Source organism: Archocentrus centrarchus, chromosome 23 (genome assembly GCF_007364275.1).
Source record: "Archocentrus centrarchus isolate MPI-CPG fArcCen1 chromosome 23, fArcCen1, whole genome shotgun sequence".
Lineage (NCBI taxonomy): Eukaryota > Metazoa > Chordata > Actinopteri > Cichliformes > Cichlidae > Archocentrus > Archocentrus centrarchus.
This window is the reverse complement of record NC_044368.1, coordinates 115,001-141,072: the sequence shown is the minus strand read 5'-3', so window position 1 is coordinate 141,072 and position 26,072 is coordinate 115,001. Positions and strand designations below refer to the sequence as shown.

Genomic DNA, 26,072 nt, shown 5'->3' with positions numbered 1-26,072 from the left:
CTCTTTATTTATTGCCATGTTTATTGAGGGGGGGGGGGGGGGGGGGCTTGGGCTCTTCAGATTTTTCTTTTAAAACTATTTTCTTTCTTGTTTCTGTTTTTTTTATGAAATTTCCTCCAAACATTTCCGTATACTATTATACATGTTTTTATTCCCATGGATTTAAAATTTCTTCACTTTCAGTTGGACATTTTTCATGTTTTTAACTCTGGTCTCTAAGCTACAAACATAAAATCCTGATTTACTAAAGTCAGGATCTGATTATCAGAAGATTTTAATTTATCTATAGTCAGGAAAGAAACATTATCAATATACATTTTTATTTCTGACTTTTCTCCACAAAGACAATGCAAAAAAGAAATGAAAAGTCCACAAGAAAAATTTCTGTGAATCACAAGTTTGATTCAGATATAAGGTTTGGATTCCCACTCACTGATTGGCGGAATATCTGACTCATTTCTTCCTGCTCTCTGATTGGCAGGGTTTGGACTCCTGTAGCGTCTCCTCTGATTAGTCAGGCTTTATGTTGTCATCTTGCAGAGGTGTCCCAGTGTTCAGTGTTATGTTACCAACATGAACACCTGTGGACTCACCTGGTGACTTCAGAGCTTCCCAGGTGTGAGCGCCACCTTCATCTTTCTCTACAACAGTAATGAGGTGAGATGATGATGATGATGGAGGATGAGGAGGTGTGGACCTACTTTCTGTGGGCTCACTCTGGTGTGATGATGATGGAGGCGGAAGCAGAGATGGCCTCCTGGTGTACACTCCCTGTCTTCCGTGAAAACTGCCAGATTGACGACCGAAAGCTCTGCCGCTGTGTGATGACTCGTCCGTCAAGACAGGTGGGCTGTTCACCTGAGAACCACACGCCACAGGTTAGTGTCTCTAAGTCTAAACAAAACCTGAGTTAGAGGGGGAGGAAAGCTACAGAACTATATTCATGTCAAAAGTCATGCGCGAGGGAAAAAAATCCCAGCAAATGATTTAATTTTATAAGCACAGGTATTCATTCCTTACATGTAAATTCAATAACCACGCGCGTATAACTCAGCAGCCACATGCACAATGAAGCCATTGCGCACGTGTCGGCCATGCGCGCTGCTACAGTTTCGCTCTTTCCTGGGAAACTGTGCGCTGAGCTGAATTCTGCTCACTTGAAGAAACTTACTTTTGACTGTTTGGGCGGAGCCTATGGAGCCTAATGTGATTGATCACTTTGATGGTTAGTTCAGGTTACTAAGTTAAAGTTAGACCGTGGCAGCAACATAAGAGCTCCTTTAAACCGTATTTGTTTACGGTTTGGGAAATAAAGTTTGCAGAATTAACTACCAGCAGTTATTGTTTCTGTGTAGCAGTTGAAATACTGACAACTATTACTGGATTACTTTAATGCTGATGAAGTCTTTAAAACCGGAGGATTCAAAGGCAACTTCTGAAGCCTCTGCACTCCTGTCCCAAGCATATGATCAGGAAAGGAAGTGTGCATTAGGATGTAGCAATTATAATGTTGTTCAAAACAGAGACAAATAAACCTGCAGACAAAAAGCTGCTCAGTCTGCAGCAACACATGTATCTGCACCATGACTGGATGAATCTTCAATACGGGCCTCAGAATTATTCAGCTTAAGATTTTTATTTATTTTTTTCAGTACCAAAGTGAAGCCAGTGATGAATCAGCACAGTAGAAATGACAGCTGTGGTTAAACTGGCAAATTTCACTCTGTAAAGGGTCAGCAAATCCTCACATAGCAAGTTACTGGTGTGCAGCATAGATCAACTCTTTCATAATGATCTTTGTATTGTTTTATAAATAAATCAAAGGCAAATATTTTACTTTGAACTCCATTTAACAGTTTAATTCTACTTAACAGAATTAATATAAAATATGAAAAAAACTAATTAGTCTGATTTTAGCTGCAGTGAATTAGCTCCAGCTGTGTCGTACACTTTAATGACTCATCAGTTATACAGAGTTTATGGTATATTTTAATGCAGAACATTTGTACTTTTACTTCATTAAAGGTTTATATTTAAAGAATATACATATATTATATAGAATATACATATATAGTATTACATTTATTTTAGTATAGGTTTAGGATACTTCTTCCAGTACTATAAAAAGCTGATAATCAGTATTAGTAACCGGTGGCAAAGCACGGACCAGGGGGTGGAACAGCGGCTCTATGTACACAGCAGATAGTTTCTTTAGTCGCTGTGCTAACTTACATGCTAATGTTTCCTTGTTCTGCTGTGAGAATTAATCCAATATTCGACATTTGTTCCACATGACAGGTTGTTCGGGTCCCACCTGTCATGATCCACAGTTTGAGAAACACTGTATCTAAGTACCTACCAGAAACAGCTATTAGTCTCTTTATGAAGATTTGTAAATCAAACTAAAATAAATGTTTTAGCAGTGATAACAGCTGAAGGATAACTGTCTGCAGACCGCAGTGATGGATCTACAACAGACATAACTAAAGCTAATCGGCTGCACAGAGATACCCACAATCCATAAAAACAGCACACTGAGCACACACCAGCTACAAGGATAAATTAAATTATAGGACACTGTATAATACTAGAGAGACACCATCAACCGGAACCAAATTCCTTGTGTGTGTAAACATACTTGGCCAAAATAAACCTGATTCTGATAGTGTGTAATATAGTTTTAAGACCCTTTAAATTTACACAAACTGACAGCAACAACCTTCACTGTTTATCTCACACTGGTTCAGTCAGTTGTCATGTTGTTGTACACAGGCAGCCTGTCACAGCCTCTCCTGCTCACTCAACAGACTGCCTGTTCAGAGAACCTGTAATATTATCTGGATGAACTATTATAGTAGAGCCTGAACCCACAGTGAGTGGAGCTCTGCAGCCAGATGCTTACAGCTGTTTGACTGACATCTGGTAGCAACATAAGCACATTTTTATATTTGTTATATATATTCCCAAAAATCACTTCTCTGTTAATTATGCAACTATTTTCTCAGGAATGTGTACTCCTCATTATGATTTTTGTGATTCTGTACAGCAGATTAATGGGACAGGAATGCAGAGGCTTCAGAACTTGGCTTTGAGTCATCCAATTTTAAAGATTTCTTCAACATTACAGTAATCCACTGACAGTTGTCAATATTTTATCTGATACACAGAATAACTGCTGTCAGTTAATTTGGCAAACTTTTTTTTTTCAAACTGTAAACAAATATTATTTAAAACATATAAACAACCACCGTATAATACTGTTTAATGCAACAGTTCAGTAACCTGAACTAGCCATCAAAGTGACCAATCACATTTGGCTCCGCCCAAACATTCTAGTCAGTTTCTTCAAGTGAGTAGGAGTCTATGGAAGGTTGTTTCCACCACTAAACAAAAAAAATCGCCATCCATAACTTGAAATTTCAACTTATGTATCTCAAAATTTCAGGTTAATAATGCAAATCTCCAGTTATTACTGCCAATCAGAAAGCTCTGTGAAAGTAATTTCCTTGTTATCCAGAAGCAGATGATGCCAATGTATGTGCACTCAAAATGGGGTAGCAACAGTATCAGTGAGCTAGCAGTGTCTAGCAAATGTGAACAAATTGTCATCAACTTTTTGACCGTTGATGGTCAAAAAGCCTTCTAGCGAGAAAAGGTAAGAAATCAATGTTGAGCTGTTGGACAGCTGTTGCCTTCAGCCTCCTGCTTCTGGTTAACAAGAAAATGACATGCTGTCACACAGCTTCCTGATTGGCAGGGCAAACTCAAAATTTCAAGTTATTAATGTGAAATTTTGAGATGCGTAACTCGAAATTTAGATGAAATTAGTTGCTTGGATTATGTTTTCTCACACGTGGCTTTTGAAATAAAATTCTGTAGACAGCCTTGATATGAAGGGGATTTAAAGGGGCTCTTAAAGAATAATATCATGACATCAGCAAGACTTGTGTTCGACTTTGTGATCTACTGTTCACCACATGACATGAGTACAGAAACCACAGTAAATGACATCGCATTCAGGTATAAACTCACCATGTGAAACCACAGTAATGTCTGCAGAGAGACAACAATGACTGAGTTTAACATCTGATATACCACAGATTTGATCCTCTGAGCCTCTGAGCTGAGGAAACCTCAAACACCATTCTGAATATTTAAACCTGTAGGAACGCTACAGTGATAACGGGTTAACATCTGAACATCAGTAAAAACTGAGTCAGGACCTCAGGGTTTCAGATTGTTCTACCCTCTGACCTCAGCATTTATTTTCTTATCAGATTTCAAATCAGAGACTATCCAAAGATTTTTAACCTGTGGTTTAATAAAGGGGTTAAAGAGCCAGCTGGGATAGCTCGCCCAACAACCCTGAAAGGTGAATGGATGGATGATGGATGGGTTAAAGAACCCAGGTGAGCCAACGTATACATAAACCTTGTCTTGCAGCAATGGCATTGTGAGGAATTCTGTCATGAACTGATCTTCATCATGTTTGTGTTTACGGACATTTGAGTGCTGCTCTAAAATCAGGTTGACCTCGTTTAAAAGTCAAAGTTTGGCAAATATACATCAAATGGAAATATTATTCTAACATCAGATCTACCTGTGACAGGTGGCAGAGAATAATGTTCAAATTTATTTATTTATTTTGCATTTTTGGCCACAGCGGCTCTTATCGGTAGTGGAGAGAGACAGGAAATGGGGAAAGATACAGGGGAAGACACGCTGACAAATTGGCAACGGGCCGGGTCTCGAACACGCACCACAACGCAGCATACATATGTGGTTGCCGGCTTTACCACTAAGCCACCTGTGCGCCCAATGTTCAAACTTATTAAGGCTACATGTTAAATATTCCCATGTTCTGGGGTGCAGGTGTGTGTGTGTGTGTGTGTGTGTGTGTGTGTGTGTGTGTGTGTATATACTAAAGGTGTTAATAGATTACAAATTGATGTTCGATATGTCAAAGATTTTTTTCCCCATTAATCTTTCTTCCTCAGCCTAAGGAGAGAAACCCAAGCCTGAACTCACTGATTGTTTTGCTGTGATTTGTTCTTATTGATTATTTTTCTAAATCAGTTCTTTATGCTTGAAGAATGTAAGAAGTTTGAAGACAGAATCAGATGTAAATGTGTAAGTAGGACAGTCCTTGCAGAGGTTTATTTCAGAAACAATCATCACTAATCAGCTGGTTTCACCTGTAGCAGTTGGTTCATTTCATCCAGCTCACAGCTCATCACACAAACCTAATCCTTCTGCCCCAGCAACCACAGAAACGTGTTTATCAGAGTGTGGACGGGTGAGACATGAACCCTGTAGGAGCTACTGAAGGATTAAAGGTTCCTGTCAGCTTCCTGCTACTCTTGGGGTTCTCTCTGCTCAAATGTCTGACTGAAAATAACTGTCACTACATCCTTCAGGGTCTGAGCTCCACAAAGAGTCCATCCATCCCCTTCTGCTTATCCGGGGCCGGGTCACGTGGGAAGTAACCTAAGCAGAGAAGTCCAGACCTCCCTCTCCCCAGCCACCTCCACCAGCTCATTTGGGGGGACCCCAAGGTGTTCCCAGGCCAGTCAAGAGATATAATCTCTCCAGCATGTTCTGGGTCTGTCCCACAACTTCCTCTTGGTAGGACATGCCCAGAACACCTCGCCCAGGAGGCATCCTAGTCAGATGCCTGAACCACCTCAACTGACTCCTTTTGATGTGGAGGAGCAGCAGGTCTACTTTGTGCCCCTTTCTAAATGGCTGCACTCCTCAGCCTATCTCTAAGGGAGAGGCCAGCCACCCTTCGGAGGAAGCTCATTTCTGCTGCTTGTATTCACAATCTCATTCTTTCGGTCACTACCCAAAGCTCATGACCATAGGTGAGGGTAGGGACGCAGACTGACCGGAGAATTGACAGCTTTTATTTCACACTTGGTGCAGCGTCCACATAACTGCAGGTGCAGCCCTGATCCACCTGCCAATCTTTCATTCCCTTCTCCTGTTACTCCTGGGCACTCCACCCTTTTCTGGCTGAGGACCATGGCCTCAGATTTAGAGGTGCTAATTTTTTTTTTTTTTTGGCCTTTTTACAGCTTTATTGGACATTTCTTGCCCTGAGCCACCCTGGTGTCCCAGAAGTGCTAATTCTCATGCCAGCTGCTTCATACTTGGCTGCGAACTGTTTCACTGCAAGCTGGAGGCCATAACCTGATGAAGTCAACAGGACTGTATCATCTGCAAAAAGCACAGATGAGATTCTGAGGCCACCAAGGCAGAAATGTGTGTGTGTGTTACTATGTTTCCACTGCCAAGGTGCAGGTGCTCGTGCCAGTGCTGGTGTCAATGAACCAGTGTACCATTTAAGAATGAGCCTGCATTTCCACCACACTTTGTGAGCTGATCCTTTGAGTGTGGGCGGGTCCTCATCTGGACATGGTAGCCGAAGGGCACAAACGTGGGAGAACACGCTCCCCTTTCTTGTGCTGCGAACACATTTTACGGTCCAAACCAAACTACTGCAGCATCTGTGTGCAGCACAGAGGTAAACACAGACAGCGATTACGAGCAAGACAAGTATGCATTTTGTGTACTTTTATCTGTGATATGAACTGATACAAAGCAACAAGTTCAACCTAACTCACAGCCGTGAAAATCGCATTGCTTTTCTCCTGTAAGACACACCATACAGTGATATAGTGGTAGAAAACTTTATGTTGATATGGCAGAGTTACACCCTTCTGCCGCTTACGTCATGTGTTCTTGGTTCGAGACCAGCTAGGTTGTGGTGCTGGGGTTGAACCCATTTTCCGGCCGAGCACAGAGTGCATTCATGGTGGTTGGTGGTGGTGGTGGTGGGGGGCTGGACGGTTCAAGCACCAGCACCCAGTCAGTGGGAAAAAGGGACTGTTTTTCCTTATCAATATTAAAAATAAATAAATAGTCAGCTGTGCAGATTCAGTCTCACTAATTTTAACCACCTTCAGACTAGTCAGTGATTTCTGATAAATGTTTAGGTGAAGATGTTAAAGACACTTGGAATGACAAGGCTCTTAAACTCACCTTCATGTAGATGTGCATAAGAAATGTTTAATACTCTATATTTATAGCTCTTTGTGTTTTATAACATCACATTAAATATTCATTTTCTTCATCTGGCTACTGTGTGGAATCCCCCCCTCCCCCCCAAATTCTATTCTATTCTCTCCTCAGGTGTGTTAAGTTTCACTTCGCACCACATTGGGATGTTTTCCAAAGGCAATGGTGGAATGATCCTCAGGGTCCTGCAGGTGTCTCCTCCGGATGGTCCAAAGCAGCAGAAACAGAACTGCTGAAAGGAACGTGATGACGATAAGTACTGCGATTCCTCCTGCCAGCCTGCTGTCCACGTCTCCGAACAGCTGCTGCTCCATTAACGCACCACTAGGCACTGAAACAAAAAGTTCATGCCAGTGAATGCACCACGAGAGCTGTCTCGATTAGGCTGTTTATCTGATTAAAGAAACAGACTGGATCAGCAGGAAGAACATTAATCAGTGATCAATCACTGTTCAGTGGTGCAGAAAACCTTTGACCCCCTCATCCTCAGTCCTTTCCTGTGTGATGCCACATCTTCATATTTGTAATGTATTCCTATGTTTATAATAACAGTTTATATTTAGAAGCTGAAGGTTTCATCCACACCTGCTTGGCCTCTCTGCAGGACTTCAATGTCCACAGAAGCTGAAACTTCCTCTCCCGATTCTTCGTCTCTGGCGACAACCTGCAGAGACAGCATTAAAGCAGTCTTCATGGGTCAGACAAGATACAACCTAAAATCACCCAGAATAATGAATAAAGCCTGTTTTATTTCCTGACTGACATTAAAGTGCTCGTGGAGCTGAAGGGGATTCAAACTGTGAAGGTTTTAATCCTGATTTCACTCAGCTCATCCTGCTGATTCTGCTGTTTGGCATCACTTCCACCTGAGAAGCATCAAACTAGCTGAACACACCGGAGATACATCACATCTGTGGCCTGAGGCCTATGTTTATCTCAGAGTTCAGTTTCAGATGTTCTCCATTAGAAGAACTTCTTTGTCCTGTTCAGTTTATTTCTGTACATTCACACTAAAAGTTGCTCAGCAGTGAAAAAAAAAAAAAGGCTTTGCTGTCATTGTTGGGAATTTTAATCACTTTGATATTGGTATTTACTGTTACTATTATGTCATTTATTAGCTATTATATTAGTCACACACTGGATTAAGGAATGCTGTATGCTTAGGTTAGTGGGGTAAAGTTGAGGCCTGTTATATCTATTTCTCATATGTTTAAGGCCTTGGCGGGATCAGAATCAGAATCAGAATCAGAATCAGAAGGTTTTTATTGCCATATGGGTGAACAGGTTCACAGCATTAGGAAATTGCTGCGGTACTTCGTGCTTACAGAAAGAAACAAATAAGTATAAAAACTATAAGACAATATACAAGTATACAAATTGCAAATATACAGAGATATTAGAGCTATAACTATAGCACAATATTACAAAATTACAAAATATACAGTGCAGAGACTAATTAAAAGATAAAAGAATGTAGACTATATTCCACTAATATGTACATCAGTGCAGTCAGACAGGTGCATAGACATAGGGTCATCAGCGTTTGTGGAGGGTGGTGGTAACAGTCTTAGGGTAATTGTTCATGAGTCCAACAGCAGAGGGGAAGAAACTGTTCTTATGGCGGGAGGTTCTGGTCCGTATGGACCGTAGCCTCCTGCCTGAGGGGAGAGGGTCAAAAAGTCTGTGCCCAGGGTGAGAGTGGTCGGCTGTGATCCGACCTGCACGCCCCAGTGTCCTGGAGGTGTACAGGTCCTGGAGAGATGGGAGGTTACAGCCAATCACCTTCTCAGCAGAGTGCACAACGCGCTGTAGTCTCTGTTTGTCCCTAGTGGTGGCTCCAACGTACCACACAGTGATGGAGGAGGTGAGGATGGACTCAATGATGGCAGTATAGAACTGCACCATGGTCCTTGCTGGCAAGTTGAATTTCTTCAACTGCCGCAGGAAGTACATCCTCTGCTGGGCCTTTTTGATGACAGAGGTGATGGTGGGCTCCCACTTGAGGTCCTGGGTGATGGTAGTTCCCAGGAAGCGAGAAGAGTCCACTGTGGTGATGGGGGTGTCAGTCAGGATGATGGAGGGTAGAGGGGCTGTGTGCTTCCTAAAGTCCACTATAATCTCCACTGTCTTCTGGGCGTTCAGTACCAGGTTATTGTGGCTGCACCAGGACGCCAGACGTTTGACCTCCATCCTGAAGGCCGACTCGTCCCCGTCTGAGATGAGTCCGATGAGAGTCATGTCGTCTGCAAACTTAATAAGCAGGAACATCTTTGGTTCACATGACTTTGTCACCTCATGGTAGCCTTTTAGGAAGCCTTATGACAGGTAGGCTGCAAAAGTGGAGTTTTGCAGACCCAGCTGTGTTTGAGTAACGTGAATTAGTGAGGAGATAAATTCTAGCTAATTGTCTAAGAGGTGTTTTCACAGCAGAGGTTTTAGTTGGGAGAAGAGCCTTCATTATCTGCCAGAGCTGTTGTAAACCATTAGGTACCCTGGTGATGTATGTTTCTTTAGTCCATGTGGGACAAGAGTTGTCAGAGCCTCAAAAGGTGATTGGTTGGGGTTCAAGTTTCAGGGGGCTGAGACTTTATGTAAATTAGATGGGGTCAAAGGCAAGTGGGCAGTTACCATCTTTAAAGATATAAAATAAGGTGCTTGCTCTTTCTCTCTTTTTTTGCCTTTCCCTTTCCTGTCTTCTTCTCTTCCTGTCTCTGCATCTTTCTTTGTCTCTTTGTTTCTCTTTTCTCTTTGTGTGTGTATTCTAGTCTTAATTCTGTTACTGTCTGTGTTTTGTTTTTTGTCTGTGCTTTGTGTAACCAAGACATCTAATAAACAGCCTGCGCTGGAACCTGCTCATCAAAGTGATTTTTTTTTTTAATTTTTTTTGGGGGGGGGGGGGGTTGCTTTTAATTAACCAAAAGGAACATGGGGACTCTTAAAATTACACTGTAGATGCTACAAAATATGTAAAGATGACAGACATGGTCGCTGCTGTAGCCTCCACGTCCTCTGTAACAGTAATGCTGCAGCAACAGCAGGCTGTAGGCAGAGCCGGCCAGAGGCATAGGCAACATATGCGGCTGCATAGGGCCCCCTGACCACCAGGGGCCCCCCAAGCTCGCCCACATTTGTCATTAAACTTTTTTGGTTTGTTTTAATTTTTTACAAATGCCAATTTCCTAAAAGAAAGAAGAGACTATTCTAACTGTCCAGATTTGTACACTTGTAACAACACTAATTTAATGAGTAGGCTACACTCTAATATTTCTGTCTCAGACTGATGCTAAAAAGCTAATTCATACATCTGTTACTTCTAGGATGGACTATTGTAATTCATTATTATCAGGCTGTCTTAAAAGCTCCCTGAAAAGCCTTCAGCGGATTCAAAATGCTGCAGCTAGAGTACTGACAAGGACTAGAAAGAGAGAGCAGATTTCTCCCATATTGGCTTCTTTTCATTGGCTCATAGTACCGTATCACTCCAATCGAGCACTTTGCTCTCAGACTGCTGGCTTACTTGTGTTCCTAGGATACTTAAGAGTAGAACGGGAGGCAGAGCCTTCAGCTTTCAGGCCCCTCTTCTGTGGAACCAGCTCCTAGTTTGGATTCAGGAGACAGACACCCTCTCTATTTTTAAGATTAGGATGAATGATGGGTTTTCTCTGTAATTATTGTGGGGTCTTTACACTATAAAGTGCCTTGAGATGCTGTTTGTTGTGAGTTGGCACTGTATAAATAAAATGTAATTGAATTAAAAAATTGAATTGAAAAGGTCAAGGCCGAGAAGTGTTGGATGAGCAGCAAGTGTCCATTTTAGGCTGCATCATAGCATTTTAGATATTTAGGTTAAAGTTGTGTTGAAAGGCTGCACAGTAGTTTGAATTTGTAGCCTCTGTGCTGGTTAAACATGTTTTAAAAAGCCCTCAAGCAGGTGAAATAACAGATTTTAAAAAACTAAATGATACGTCAAAGCTTTGCAATTTAAGCATTACTAAAGTAAGTTAAAAAAAAGTATAAAAGTATTATTAGCAAAAGGTATGCCCACACTGAAAAAGAGTAAAACAGTGTCAAATGCTTCTAAGACATAGTTGCGGGTGGACTAAGCCAAAAATACCAGGGTCGATTTTTTGTCCCAGTCCAGCCCTGGTCCTGACCATTTTTGTTCACCGTTGGAGGTGGATCGGGCGCATCGGCTAGGAAGTAGGTTGCCAAATGATGACGCTCGGCCGCGTGCAATGATAGCACGGATCCACTACTTCCATATGAAGGAGATCGAATGATCTAGCCCGGCAGCAGTTTCCCCTCCGCTACAAGGATAAGCCGATTTACATTTTCCCTGACTACCCGGTGGAAGTGATGAAGCAGCGAAAGGCCTTTGACGGCGTGAAGAAGCGGCTTCGGGAGGCCGGAGCGAGGTGCAGTTTTCTGTACCCGGCGCGTTTGCGTGTTACCCTTGGCTCCACTAACAAGACCTTTTCCTCCCCGCGGGAGGCTGAAGTTTTCGCTGAAACTCTACAGGGACACTAAACTCCTGGAAGCTGGTGACATCGTGGTATGTGCCTTTTTTTTAGGATCTTTGGGAACTGGAATTATTTTTAATAACTTGATGCTTTGGTTTATAAATTCATTTTGTTGAATATAAGTAGAGAAGCCTTTGTGTGAAGCTGGTTTGGCTTTGTATGGCCCATACGGCCCGGCTACCTCTGTTTTGGTATGACGGGATTTTTGTCTCACTTTGTTTGGGAAAGTGGGAGGGAGGGAGGTGGGTAATTTTATGTTGGTTGTTATTGTTCGAATTAATATTATTTTTTTGTTTTTGTCATTTTGTCAGGTTAACACTTGAGCACACTACGTCTATTTTGTTTATTAAATTTGGTGGATCCTAATACATCATTACAAGGCGGTGGCATAACTTTCACCAGTTGGAATGTAAAGGGTCTGGGACATGTTCTTAAAAGAGCTAAAGTATTTTCTCATTTAAAATCTTTATCAGCAGACATTGTATTCCTTCAGGAAACACATGTAAGACCAGGTAGAGAGAAATTGTTAAGATGTAGCTGGCAAACCAAGTTTTTCAGTCTACTTTTTCAGGTAAAGCTCGAGGGGTGGCGATTTTGATTCGCAGAACAGTACAATTTAGACATATTTCTACAGTGACTGACCCAAATGGCAGATTTATATTGGTAACTGGTTATTTGTATTCCTTTCATGTAACACTTCTTAATGTATATGGCCCTAATTTTGATGATCCCGGCTTTTTCCGTAAAATATTTAATTTACTTCCTGACCTGGCTGATACGCATTTAATTTGGGGAGGGGATTTTAACTGTGTGCTTGACACTTACCTAGATAAGTCAGCTCAAACAAGCCAATCCCCCTCCTCCTCTTCTACAGTGTTAAATACCCTCATGTCCTCAGCAAATTTGGTTGACGTCTGGAGACTACAGCACCCGGTGGAGATGGATTATTCTTTTTTTTTCACATATGCATAAATCTTACTCAAGAATAGATTATTTCTTACTTGATTCTAAATTAATATCTAACGTGAGGTCTTCTAAATACCATACTCTTGTAATTTCAGACCATTCTCCAGTTTCACTGGTTCTCAACTTTAACCACAAGAAACAACAATATAGTTGGCGCTTTCACCAATCTCTGCTTTCAGAGGAGACGTTTTCTGAGTTTTTAGACAATAAGATATCGGAATTTTTGGACACCAATGATACAAAAGATGTTACGGATTCTACATTGTAGGAAACCTTTAAAGTTGTGACTAGAGGTCATATTATTTCTTTTGAGAAGTCCTTGAAAAATAATAGGCAGAAACGTCTCACAGAAACTGAGACTGAACTAGCATGCCTAGAACTTAATTATAAGTCCTCTTTCAATCCTTCGATCTTACAAAATATTCTGGCATTGAAATATGAATATAACACTATCTTGTCTGGGCAGGTGCTTGAGCAGCTATTCAAAATTAGGCAGAACACTTTGAGCTAGGTGACAAGCCCCATAGATGACTAGCTTGCCAGTTGCGGGGGTTACAGGCTAACAGGGCAATACATAGGGTAAAGTCCAAGTTAGGGGAAATTATAACTGATCCAAGAGGCATAAATAATTCCTTTAAGGAATATTATGAACAGCTCTACACATCTAAAGCAAAAGGAGATGTTTTAAACTGGTTAAAAGACCTAAACCTTCCAAAGATGAGTGACATTGCACGAGAGGCTCTTAATGCAGATATTACTTTGGAGGAGATCTTGGAGGTAATTAAATCATCTCTTAATGCTAAAGCACCGGGTCCAGATGGTTTTGGAATTGAGCTCTATAAAAGATATGCCAAGAAGATTGCTCCTCTTGAGGATTGAAGATTGAGGATGTTTGTTCATTCTCTGGATACTGGGAAATTTCCTCATACTATGTATGAAGCTAATATAATATTATTGCATAAGGAGGGTAGGGAGGAGACAGAGTTGTCATCATATCATCCCATTTCATTATTAAATTCCGACATGAAAATATTTGCGAAAGTATTAGCAAACAGGCTAAATAAACACATCTGCTCTATTGTGCACCCGGACCAAACTGGCTTTGTCCCAAACAGGTTTTCATTTTTTAACATAAGACGTTTAATGAATATTATGTACCATAAATATGATTGTGGGAGGAAGGTAGCCGCTCTTTGCTTAGATGCGGAAAAGGCATTTGACCAGTTGGAATGGCCTTATATTCTGTTCGTACTTCAGGAATTTGGGTTCGCCAGTAAATTTGTGTCTTGGATTAAGACAGTGTATGCCCAACCTGCGGCTTGTGTCCTTACTAATCAAGAGAGATCTGGGCCCCTTTCACTACACCGGGGTACACGTCAGAGTTGTCCCCTTAGTCCGCTACTCTTCGTGATTGCTATTCAGCCCCTCGCCATTAGTATTAGGAAAAATCCCTCAATTAAACCGATCTGACTGGGAAATACTGATCATTACATTTCATTATATGCTGATGATGATGTTATTTTTTTATCTCACACTGGGCAGTCAGTGCCTGCCCTATTAGATCTTATACAATCATTTGGCGAGGTTTCAGGTTATACTATTAACTGGCAGAAGAGTGAATTTATGTCATTTGGTGCAAACCTCTCCTCTGAATTTATAGATAACTTGCCATGCAAGATAACTGACAAATTGAAATATCTTGGAGTCATACTGCCAAAAGACCCCAAACTAATTTTTAAATTGAATTTTCTAGTAAAAGTGGACAAACTTAGGAAGGATAGGATGCTTGTTTGTTTTGTTGGTTTGTTGTAGGTTAACTAGGTTGTTACTGATTTAATATGTATGATTCTGTATGTTCTGTATGTATCCTTTTCTTTTTCTTGAAAAATTAGTAAATATATATTTAAAAAAAAACAAAACAACAATATTTATTTATTTTTTTTTTTTTACACTTTAAAAAGATAAACAAATCACGACTTCCACCCAAAGAGGAACACTTGGAAAATGAGAGTGAACCAAACAGTCGCACATACTCAACGTAACCTACAGTGTACTAACGCTGTCTGAATTTGTCCAAATGTAAGACCTCCCATTACAGGTCAAGCCTGGCAGTGTGAAAAACATTAGTCCATCTGTTAACATACCAGCCAGATGTGATCCTAGGGTCACACCTGGGCCTGAGGTTGTAAAGACCGTCAGGAAATGAATCTGCCTTGGACCGGGGTGGCGGATCACCGGCAACCATGTCGGCTGTACTGGAGGGAGGGTCAGCGACAAAGCCAATATCTGAGACGAGGTCAAGTGGGGTGTCCAATTTGCGACCATAAAACATCACGGCCGTACTCAAACCGATACTGTCATGGGGAGCGGTACGGAGAGCAAAACAAATCTGAGGTATAAATTTGTCCCATGAAGTATGTTTGTCACCCAGGTATGCGCGAATTCCAGTCTTCAAAGTTCGGTTGACATGCTCAGTGGTGTTTGTCTGAGGGTGATACGCTGTAGTGAGCCTGTGCACGGAGCCTAGGGCAGAAACAACATCTTCAAACAGCTCACTCACGAAAGGAGTCCCCCTGTTGGAAATCAGGTAAGTCGGGGTACCATGTCTAGCAAAAACATCGGTAACAAATTTACCTGCCGCCACTTGAGATGTGGCCTCCTTGACCGCACTTATCTCAAACCATTTAGTGAAGTAGTCAACAAACACAAGCTGACACGCATTACCAGTAGGGGTACGAGGAAGCAGTCCAACAAAATCAACACCCACGTACTCCCAGGGCTTCTGAGGCACAATGGGAACCATAAGACCAGCAGGTTTCTTCTGAGTCGGCTTAGTGAACTGGCAGACTGGGCGTGAAATTACATAATGTTTCACATCAGCAGCCATTTTGGGCCCGAAAAACCTGAAATGCAATCTAGCTAAGGGTTTAGAATCACCCAGGTGACCTGCTGTGGGTGGTCGTGATAATAGTCTAACAAGGCACCTCTCATTGAAGTAGGAACAAACAGTTTAAACTCTTTAAAAGGGTGTAAAGCACACGTGGACTTAGAATTCTTGTAATACAAGAGCGAATCATACACAACATACTGCGACAAGGTGGACTGAGAGTCCGTTCCAGTGTCTCTTAGGAGTGGACCTGTGACATGATCATCCAACTGCAACTGTCTCAGTTGCGAACAATCAGTCAGCATGATGGGGGGCAGGGCACGAATGTCCAGACTGCCGATGATGGCATTCTCAGGCAGCAGATCCATCAACTTGTCATAGGGCAGGGGTAAGGGATTTTGGGACCGTGCATCCGGCACCTTGTGTGTGCCAGGTTTGTGCACTATCCGGTATCCAAGGAAGGTGAATTCATTGAGGCAGAACTGGCATTTTTTGAGCTTCAGGGACAAGCCAGCAGCTTGCAATCTGTCCAGCACTTCTTTAAGATCTGCTAAGTGCTGTTCGAAGGTAGGTGAGACAATGACAGTGTCATCTAAATAGACTGCACATGTTTTGTAAATGAGGCCAGCAAGCACTGAGTTCATGAGCCTCTGAAAAGTTGTGGGTGCGTTACAAAGTCCAAAAGGTAGCACCTGAAACTTGCCAGAAAGTCTAACGACTCATCAACATGAGGCAGGGGATAAGAGTCTTTTTGAGTCACCTGGTTGAGGCTGCGGAAGTCAACACAAAACCTTGGGTCAGTGGCTGCTCTGTTGACAGTGACTACAGGGGCAGCCCAAGGGCTTGCGCAGGGCTCTATAGCTGCATTTCCATATGGAACGACTTGGCGCAGGTTGACTCAGTCAACACAACTCGGCATGGTCGTGTTGTGTTTCCATTGCAATTGAGGACCACCACAGTGTGGGTGGAGTTGATACAGCAGCATGGGCAGTAGTCTCGTGACGTAACTCGTATGCGGCTCAAAACACAACACAACAATGGATGAGATAGAGGCAAGCTAACAGCTAATGCCAGTTTAATATCATCATCATGCATAAGACCCCCATACAATGTTTTAATGGATGAAGGTTATCATTGTTAAGTATAACCCTATACCACCGAACAAGTCATAATCATCTCAGTGTACTTCAAAAGAGCCGCCGTTAGCAGACTTATGGCAACAATTACCATAATAAAACCACAGTAATACCCTATGTTGGTTGTGCAGTTTCTCAGCTTTCAGAAACTGTTTGAATTTTTCCGATAGGACAAATGGTCGCGTTATTATGGTAATTCAAAGTTCCTTTGATCAGCCACCTCAGGGTCTGTGCTAACCAGCTGTTCAGCTAGTAGGGCCAGGTAACAGGTGCTTCAGTGGCGATCACCCGGCAGTATAGGGTTACAATATGTATGCTGTGTGTGTGTTTCAGATGGCGCTCATGTTGCAAAACTACTGCTGCAAACTGTCGGTCTGGGGATTCAACCGGTGCTTTGTGTGCCTCCAGTTTCTTGTTGTTGAGTTTTAAAAATGGCACACTTGATTCTGGTGAAGGAGTCGCTCTCATGACTCTGCTAGTGATGACACTCCCTGGCCAATCAGTGGCATGCTGTCCTCTGTGTCACATTTTTATATCGCCTCAGATCGCTCAGAACCTCGGGTGAGTGGGTACAAAACAGTACCTGCAAACTTGTACCAGTTACTAATGGAAACGCCTTCAACCTGCAGCGAGTTGAGGCGACCCGCGCCGAGTAGTCCCATATGGAAACGCGGCTTATGATGCCATCATTTAACATTTGTTGCACCTGTTCTTCAATAATTTGTTTCTTAGCAGGTGATGTGCAATAGGGTGGGAGATTAACTGGTTTTGCATCACCAGTCTCTATGACATGTTCAGTGTGAGCAGTTCAATCAAGATGACCATTGAACATGGAGTTAAACTTGGTGAGCAGCCTGAGTAAAGCCTCTTTGTGGTCACTGTGTCAGTTGGGTGCGAATAATCATTCTGAAGGTCCTCATCCTCCTCCGCGAAAGGGCAGGGGATGTTGTCCAAGTAGACCATTCTTGTGGGAACGTGGATGGACACCAACGCTCTTGTCATAAAATCCATACCCAGAATGAAAGGGGAAGTCAATTTTGGTATTATTGCAAAACGTTGGTAAAGGTTTTTGTTCATGAATCCAATATTGAGCCAAATGACACCCTCTGAGATGCAGGTAGGGTTATCTGCAAGGCTAACCACTGGACCGTTTCCACTCACTTGGGTTCTTTTGAGTAGAAGTCTTTGACTTAAATGAGATTTGCTCTAACAGCTGAGAGGGACGCACCCGTGTCAAGAGTAGCCTCACTTTAGTTTTTAAGGGAGTATTCCAGTGGACCGTTGAAAAATTGTCTTCTAAATGTCCAAGAATATGCCCACCTTGCAGTGAAAGGGGTGAGTGAGGCTCCTTTAGCAATTGGAGGAAGGTTAGCCTCAGCGAAACATTCCTTCTCCCTCTGTAGTTTCCCAACTGTATGTGTTGTGGCACTGCCAAATTCAGCCTTTTGTCAGTTTGAATCAGATGGCAGCAAGGTTTGGACCAAGTTAGGGCCTGTGTTATCGGCAGTCCTTTTTGTCAAATAAGGTTGGTTGTTACAGATTGGGCAGGTGCGTGTAGTGACCCCTGGCTGAGAGCATTTGAAGCAGAAAGTTCAGGATTATGGGGTTCTCTGTGACATGGGGAAGGCTGTAGTCCACTTGGGCCAGGCACTGAGCTCATGAGCTCGTAGCAGAAGGTCTATTACAGAAGTGATGTTAGCACCATACAGTTCAACTCTGTATTTTTCAAGAGTGTGTTTGCTAATCAGGTCGATATGGTCTTTTTCAGGTGGAGGACTTTTCAGCTTGCCAAACTCAGTAAACATGTGAGCGACAAAAGTTGGGAGTAGTTTGACTTGAGCCTGTACACGATCCAGAAGTCCTCTCAGAATGCGTTTTTGATTATCAGAAGGCAGAAAAACTGTCTTGAACAGCTGACAGAACTGAGTCCATGATGTGATGTGGGATCTCAGGGCTTTGAACCATTTTCTAGGCTCTTTTGCAAGGAAGTGTGACAATTCGTTTAGTTATTGTCCATCAGTCAGGTTTAAAGAGGATTTATATGTGAAACTGCATGCAACCAGTATATATAGGAGGCACAAGCGTGGTGTGATGTAAAGCTGCTGAGATCACTCTAGAAGTGTCGTTGAGTTCGAGCAAGTGAGATGGAAGGAAAGGGTTAGCAGGTAGAAATGGGTTGGTGGATAGGAATGGATTAGTATTGTTGGTAGCAATGGCAGCTTCAGCTCTGTCCTTTGCAGCAACATGAGGTGTTTACGTGGCCATTGGAAACGCAGGGGACTGTTGGACTGCAGGAGGGAAAAGGTTCCCTGTCATGAGATGGTCCCACTGTTTGAGTAAACTCTGCTGTAAAATTAATGAGTCACGTAAACAGCCACTTCTGTTCTCAACTCCACTGCCTGTTGACTAAGGTCTGGAGGCATATCCTCAACTATCCTGAACATTGGTGATGAGGTAAGCTCAATTTTTGAGTCAAAGTCGTCTGGGTACATCACCATTGTTTTTTCCAAATCTTTAAGTCACCCCCAGGACTCAGTACAGTCCTTATATAGTGGTAAAAAGGGTCAGTTAGGCTACTTTAGACTGACACAGAGAAAAAACTGTCAAAGTGCTGGTCAAGACTGAATTTGGAAAAATACTTTAAAATGTCACCGTGACTAAAATGAGACTAGAGAGACCAAGCGTGTCTTACAAAAAGCATATCTGCTACAACTAGTGCTTAATGTAAAAGTTGGTCAGTATAGTTTATATTTATACTGAGCATATGAGCTGCATTAATAATCGTAGTCAGTTAAGTCACTACTCACATAGGCTATAATTTGTTCAGTTCCAGACTCCCCACGACAGAAGTTGTTAGTAGAAACCCAATCCAATATTATGTCCAAATAACAGATCCATGGTGGTCATTTGTGTCACGGATTTAGCTTGTCTTTCTCTCTTTATCCAAGCAGAGCCGCACTGCACTCACTGTGGTATCCAGGAATTAGTCAGGTCCCACTTGAACAGAGTCTGTGATGGCACCCAGAAAAACATGTGTGCCTGCCGCTGTGAAGGGACAAGCCAGAAACTCACGTAACTCCGACGAATCCTCAGCGGAATCCGACTATCATCTTGTAGCCAGGGGAAAAAAGTTTGGGCGCTAGTTGTAACGTGAGGTGAGGTGAAGCCAGCCACGGAGGTGTGCAGGTGGATAGCTAAACAAGCGATGACACGTAATATTCCACAAAAAGGACGGTTTATTTCGAATATCGAAAATAAGGCACTGGCTTAAGCTACACGCTACTGAAAAGCACACCATTCCGCGTACACACAGAGGTAAGGTTTCTCTGTCTCTACAGAACAACAAAGAAAAGGGCAACTTAACAGTCACAGTAGGCAAGAGGTGCCACCATGTGGCGGTACACAGCATTACAATAACAGTGACCGTTACGTGTCCCAGACACTAAATATCTGAATGCTTCAGAGAATCAGTGTGGACATGAAGCTGAGGATCAGGACTTTTGTAATAAGATGGGGTTTGTCTCTGCCCATCTGAGACCTTTAACATGAACTTTTACTGAGGACAGTTTAAGCCTCATCCTCATGTGTTTATATTAGCCTGACCATAGCTCTGTAGCTAGCCAAAAGCTAGCATGTCATCATATGACAGCTAGACCATGAATGGAGTTTTTTAATTTTAACACCTGGGAGAACAGCCACACTAATCATTTTATTGGCACTGAAAGAAACTGGACTGTTCTTAGGTCTTGGTGTTTGTTTGATTTTAGAAAGTGTATGAGACTTTGGACCTGGAAATTGATAATGACTGAACAACAGGAAAGATATAGCCTCATGCATTTACAGTGATAAACACAAAGAAACCATTCTGGATGGAAGAGCTCTAAATAACTAAAAAAAACCTTAAAGTTCAGCTTATAACCACATAAATCAGCCAACCAACCCACCCAGCTTCAGGTTACTCTTCGTGGTAACCTGAGTCTTTTAGCTTACCTGTAAGTGTGTAACTGAAGCCTGGCTGCAAGGTTTTTGGGACTAAAATGAACAAACTGAAAACCATGATTCATATCTCACAGGTGAAAGTCAGGTTGTTCCTGCCTCTATCCTCCTTCCTGCTTATTCAAGCTTTTGTATTTGTTTTAAGGTGTAAAATCTCCACCTGCAGCCACCTTTAATGAGGCAAGTGCACTGAGCATTAAGTTGGAACCAGCTGTGCCTGCTTGTGATACCAATGATGATAGCTGTTTGATTAACTGGTGAGTTGGTTTTTGATCTATGTTTAACTCACCTGTAGGATTTGTCTGTCAAAGTCATGCAGTTGGTCTGTCCTGGCGATCAGAACACCCCCTTGGGTAACTTGGTACAGCCCAGATGGAGGGTGGAGTGAGTAGTGGATATTTGGGTTCAGGCCCTGTGAGTGGACAGCAGTGATGACTCACAGAAATAGTAAATAATACAGGTAGTGCAGCATGTGTTCTTACATCAGTGAAGTCAAGGTCTGACACCTGGACCTGTAACACCTGATTCCCATAGGTTGAGACGATAGAAGCAGGGCTAGAGCTCTGGATGATGAACCCTTTATAGATTGTTCTATTGAAGGTGGGAGGGAACGTGTTCTCATAGAGAACTCTGACCAGAACTGACGCCACACTGTACTTCAACCTGTCATCCACCTGGCACACCTGGACAAGTGAGAGGTCAGGTAGACCATCTCAGTTTTTAATAACTGATTGTTGTGAATGAAGCAGGAAACAGGAAATGATGTTGTTACCATGATTGTGAGCTTAAAGTTTGGTGTCAGCCGTCGGTCATCCACAGCTCTGGTTAACCTGATCTCACCTGTACTGTTGTTGATCACAAACCTGTCCTGATCACCACCTGTGGGTGAAACACATAGACCTGCACACACATGTACACACCTGTACGTGTTTATAGATTAGAGTGTGAGTGAGTTTTACCTGAGAGGATGGTGTAGGTGAGAGAAGTGTTGATCCCTCTGTCTCCATCCTCTGCTCTGATTGGACCAGGAGAAAACTCCAGAGCCATGTCCTGAAACAGAAAACAAACACCTGCAGGTACATGTACAGGTGTACAACTTGTTTCCTAAAAGCCAGGATATGAAAGCATAAACAACTGGATATGTTTTGTGATACTGAAAAAAAACATCTGGCTGTACATCTGCCTGTTTTTTTTTTTTATCAACATTTTACAGCCTGGTAACCTTTTCAGAAACTGGTTTGTAATTAAATACATCCATCTGGTTTATCAGGTATTTACCTGGTGTTTCTGTGTGATGTTGGCTGTGTAGGTGGGGTTCGTGCAGATAGGCACACCTGGTGAGACAGGTGTGCAGGGCAGGAAGTGAGGATACTGGTCATCACCATCCTTGATGTTGATGGTGAGAACAGCAGACGTGTTGAACTTGTCCACAGTATTGGATTCCTGTTAGGTGTGTACAGGTGTGACACAATTATCACCTTTCTATGATAATTCAAGTTTCATGATGATCAAATATGACAGACTGGGTTTTTTCAACAGTTTATTGAAATGTTTTTCATATCTGCCTGTTACAATCTGATGGCTTGAAATGATGTCACAGTAAAAAAAAAAAAAAGCCTTCTGACCTCATCCTCATTATCTGGATACATCACTTGATTGATTGTTACCTGGGCCCACACGATGAGCTGCAAGTGGGTTCTCATCTCGTAGTCCAGAGGTTTGTTCAGAACTACCTTTCCACTGTTGGGCAGGTCAATCCTGAAGAACTGGGCATCTTGCTGCAGGTAGACAGGTGTCAAGTGAGGTAATAAAGTGCTGCAGCTCATGGTCAGAAGTATGTGGTCGGCTTTGCTCTTACTGAAGATGGATCGATGATGTAGCTGATCACATCTCCATCTGCATCGATGGCCTTTACAGTGAAAACCACTGAGTTCACTGCTGTCAGCTGCACACAAATCAAAAAGAAACCTGTTTATAATGATGAGGAAACACTTGAAGTCCTTCTATGACAGAACTGATGTGTTAAAGCGGTTTACATGTGATGGATGCTGATTGGTTGTTTATCATGAAGGTAATTCTCCTGGTATTACCTCACTGATGGTGAACGGCTGAATTGTCTCCAGCAGGAAGTTTGGTCTGTTGTCATTTTCATTCAGAATCTCCACCAAGATCCTATAGTTACCCTGAAACAGGTGCAGACTCACCTAAGCCAGCCATCAGGTGGATTTATTGCTGAGCACAGTTCTCAAGTGACCTACCTGTATAATATCATTTTCATAACATGTCAGCTCTGCTATCAGCACTGATCCCTCCACCTGTGAGACAGAGAAATCCAACCCTGATTATTACCACGATGTGAGATGTTTTAAGGCATAGGTGTCAAACTCTGGCCCCCGGGCCAAATTTGGCTCGCAGTGTAATTATATTTGGCCTGTAAAGACATACCAAATGACAATTGGAGCTGGCCCGCCAGTATTATAGCCTACAGCGCATGTACTGCTAATACTACAAATCCCAGAATGCTCTGCTGGTGTTTTGGCGCAAAAATCACAACAGGACCCATGAACCCTCTGTTGACAGTAGTCATAGCAACCTCATGCTAATATTGGCACCGTGCTCCCCTCTGAAAAATGGCGAAAAGAAAGGCAGAAAACAGGAGCTTTCTAGGCAAGTGGGAGGCAGAATATCTGTTTACATATGTAAAGGACAGGCCTGTTTGTCTTGTATGTGGAGCCAATGTGGCTATAACCAAGGGGTACAACATTAGACGACACTATGAAACGAAACACCAAGACAAGTACAAGGACATGGACATGACTCAAAGGCGCCAGAAAGTAGAAGAGATGAAAAGAAGTTTGGTTTCACAGCAGACTGTTCAAAAAAAGCCATATCGCAAAGTGAGGCAGCTGTAAAGGCTAGTTTTATTGTGGCAGCAGAGATCGCAAAATCAGCCCGGCCCTTCAATGAGGGAGAGTTTGTGAAAAAGTGTATGATGAAAATTTGTGACCTTGTGTGCCCAGAGAAAAAGCAATCCTTTTCAAATGTGAGCCTGAGCAGAAACACGGTAGCTGATCGCACATGTGAACTCACCACCAATCTATATGACCAGCTGATGGAGAAGGGAAAAGATTTCGTTGCATGCTCCCTTGCTGTGGATGACAGCAGCGACGTATCTGATACTGCCCAGCTGTCAGTCTTCATCCGTGGAGTGGACTCAAATCTGTGTGTTACGGAGGAACTTTTAGGATTAAAATCGATGCATGGCACAACCACAGGGAACGAAATCTTTGAAGAGGTTTCCAAATGTGTAACTGAAATGAAGCTGCCATGGAACAAACTCGTGGGACTAACGACAGATGGTACGCCCGTGATGTGTGGTCAAAAGAGTGGACTTGTGGGCAGGGTACAGGAGAAGATGCGGGAGGAGAACTGTGCAGGTGAGCTTACTGTTTATCACTGCATCATACATCAAGAATCACTGTGTGGCAAAGCCCTAAAGATGGAACATGTTATGACCACAGTAACACGAGCGGCTAACTTTATAAGAGCCAAAGGTCTGAATCACCGCCAGTTCAAATATTTTCTTGAGGAGTGTGGTTCGGAATACGCAGACGTGCCGTATCACACAGAGGTGAGATGGTTAAGCCGTGGAAAAGTACTGAACAGATGTTTCGAGCTACGTGAGGAAATATTTCAGTTTCTGGAAAGCAAAGGGAAAGATGCAGCTGAGCTCCGGGACCAAAAGATTCTGTGTGAACTGGCCTTTATGTGTGACATCATGAGCCATCTCGATGCGCTGAACCTGCAGCTTCAGGGATGGGGGCGTATCATCACAGATATGTACGCTCAAAACTAAATTGTGCCTGTGGAAGAATCAGATGCTACAAGGAGACCTGGGCCATTTTCCCTGCTGCCAAACAATGAACAGGCAGATCTCCATCACTGTGTTCCCATGCGCACAGTTTGCTGAAAAACTCTGTGTACTCAGTGCTGAGTTTACCCGGCGATTTGCCGACTTTGATGTGCAGAAAAGTCGGTTTGAACTGCTCAGTAATCCGTTTGCAGTTGATGTGGAAAACGCACCAACTAACCTCCAAATGGAGCTGATTGAACTCCAGTGTAGTGACATGCTCAAGTCAAAGTATGATGCTGTGGGTGCTGCACAGTTTCCACATTTCATCCCTGACACAATGCCTCAGCTCCGCACCCACGCTGCTCAGATGCTCTCCATGTTCAGCAGCACTTATCTATGTGAGCCACTGTTCTCCTCGATGAAGATGACCAAAACATCTCACAGGAGACGTCTGACTGATGAACACCTTTGCTCGGTCCTGAGGATTTCCTCCGCTCAGAGCCTGAGCCCAGACATTGAGGAACTAGCATCCAAGAAGAGATGCCAGGTATCTGGCTTGGACACATCAGAGTAGATCAGTGTGTAGAAAACTGAGCTATAATAAACATTTTCTTTATGCACTTTTCTTGCTACTCCATGACATGGGCTTGAATGGTTTCACGTTCACTGAAGGATATTATTATTAGTTAATTACTTTATTATTGTTATTTTATTTTTACATTTGTTATTAGCGTGTGGAAAAAGGTTACTGTTGAAATTTAATTCAGAAGGCAGCAAATGAAAAGAGGCATACGTTTTTATTTAATTTTTATTTATCTATCTGAATTTTGATTTTGCATCTGTGCAATATTAAGTTATATATTGTATAGTGTTACGCTTTGCTTGTTCCATATTAAGTTTTTAAGCAAAAATAGTTACGGTCCATATGAAAAGGTTCATTATTATACCTGGAGGAAAATTTCTCTGAATAAATATCAATGTTGGCCCGTGACTTTGTCCCAGTTTTGAATTTTAGCCCACTGTGTATTTGAGTTTGACACCCCTGTTTTAAGGGTTTCTGTTGGAGACGAGGTGTGTTCAGGTGTACCTCTCGGTCGAGGACTCTGGACACTAAGGAGTTGAGTCTGATGGTCCGTCCCTCTAAGTAGAACCAGTTGGCATTGCGTCCGGTCAAACACAGGCGAATGGTGTTGGCTTGTGGACCTGCAGCGATGCTGATATTGGAGATGAACTCACCTGTTGGACTGTTCTCTCTAACCGAGGCGAAGATGTCAGAGCCCTCCCGACACAGACTGGCTGAGGATGGAGCAGATGATAACTGATGTGTCTCTGGCAGTGAGGAGGATTAATAACTGACAATCTTATTGATTTGGTTCTGTTGGTATCCAAAGACATTTGAACGTGTTATGTTTAAACACAAACTTCTCAGAATGAGGCTGTGAAAGTTGTTTTTTTTTTTTTTTGTTTTGTTTTATTTTAGTATTTATCAGGACATCACTTTAAACCCTAACCCTACCTTAGACTACTGGCCACATTTAACCAAACATTCATGCGGCACTTTATTCTACACATTTTATTCTACACACATCCCAATCATCTTAGAACCACCAGTTACCCTAATAAGCATGTCTTTG

General features: G+C 42.5%; 1 protein-coding gene across 3 annotated transcripts in view; it reads right to left on the bottom strand.

The window, feature by feature from the left end:
* Positions 1–326: 326 nt before the first annotated feature.
* Positions 327–26,072, bottom strand: part of cdhr5-rs (cadherin-related family member 5, related sequence) — a 29,837-nt gene continuing 4,091 nt past the window's right edge. The window contains exons 3-16 of one of the 3 annotated variants that reach the window (XM_030720493.1): positions 25,526–25,734; positions 22,844–22,900; positions 22,676–22,768; positions 22,444–22,530; positions 22,253–22,363; positions 21,864–22,028; positions 21,545–21,635; positions 21,358–21,464; positions 21,068–21,268; positions 20,875–20,997; positions 7,666–7,744; positions 7,218–7,411; positions 717–858; positions 327–641 (exon numbers count right to left, since the gene is read on the bottom strand). In XM_030720493.1, the coding sequence (XP_030576353.1) occupies positions 511–641; positions 717–858; positions 7,218–7,411; positions 7,666–7,744; positions 20,875–20,997; positions 21,068–21,268; positions 21,358–21,464; positions 21,545–21,635; positions 21,864–22,028; positions 22,253–22,363; positions 22,444–22,530; positions 22,676–22,768; positions 22,844–22,900; positions 25,526–25,734 (1,790 nt within the window). In that variant the 3' untranslated portion in view covers positions 327–510. Of the gene's footprint in view, positions 859–7,217; positions 7,412–7,665; positions 7,745–20,874; positions 20,998–21,067; positions 21,269–21,357; positions 21,465–21,544; positions 21,636–21,863; positions 22,029–22,252; positions 22,364–22,443; positions 22,531–22,675; positions 22,769–22,843; positions 22,901–25,525; positions 25,735–26,072 lie in introns of all 3 variants that reach the window. The other 2 variants (XM_030720492.1, XM_030720494.1) reach the window with 2 other exon arrangements.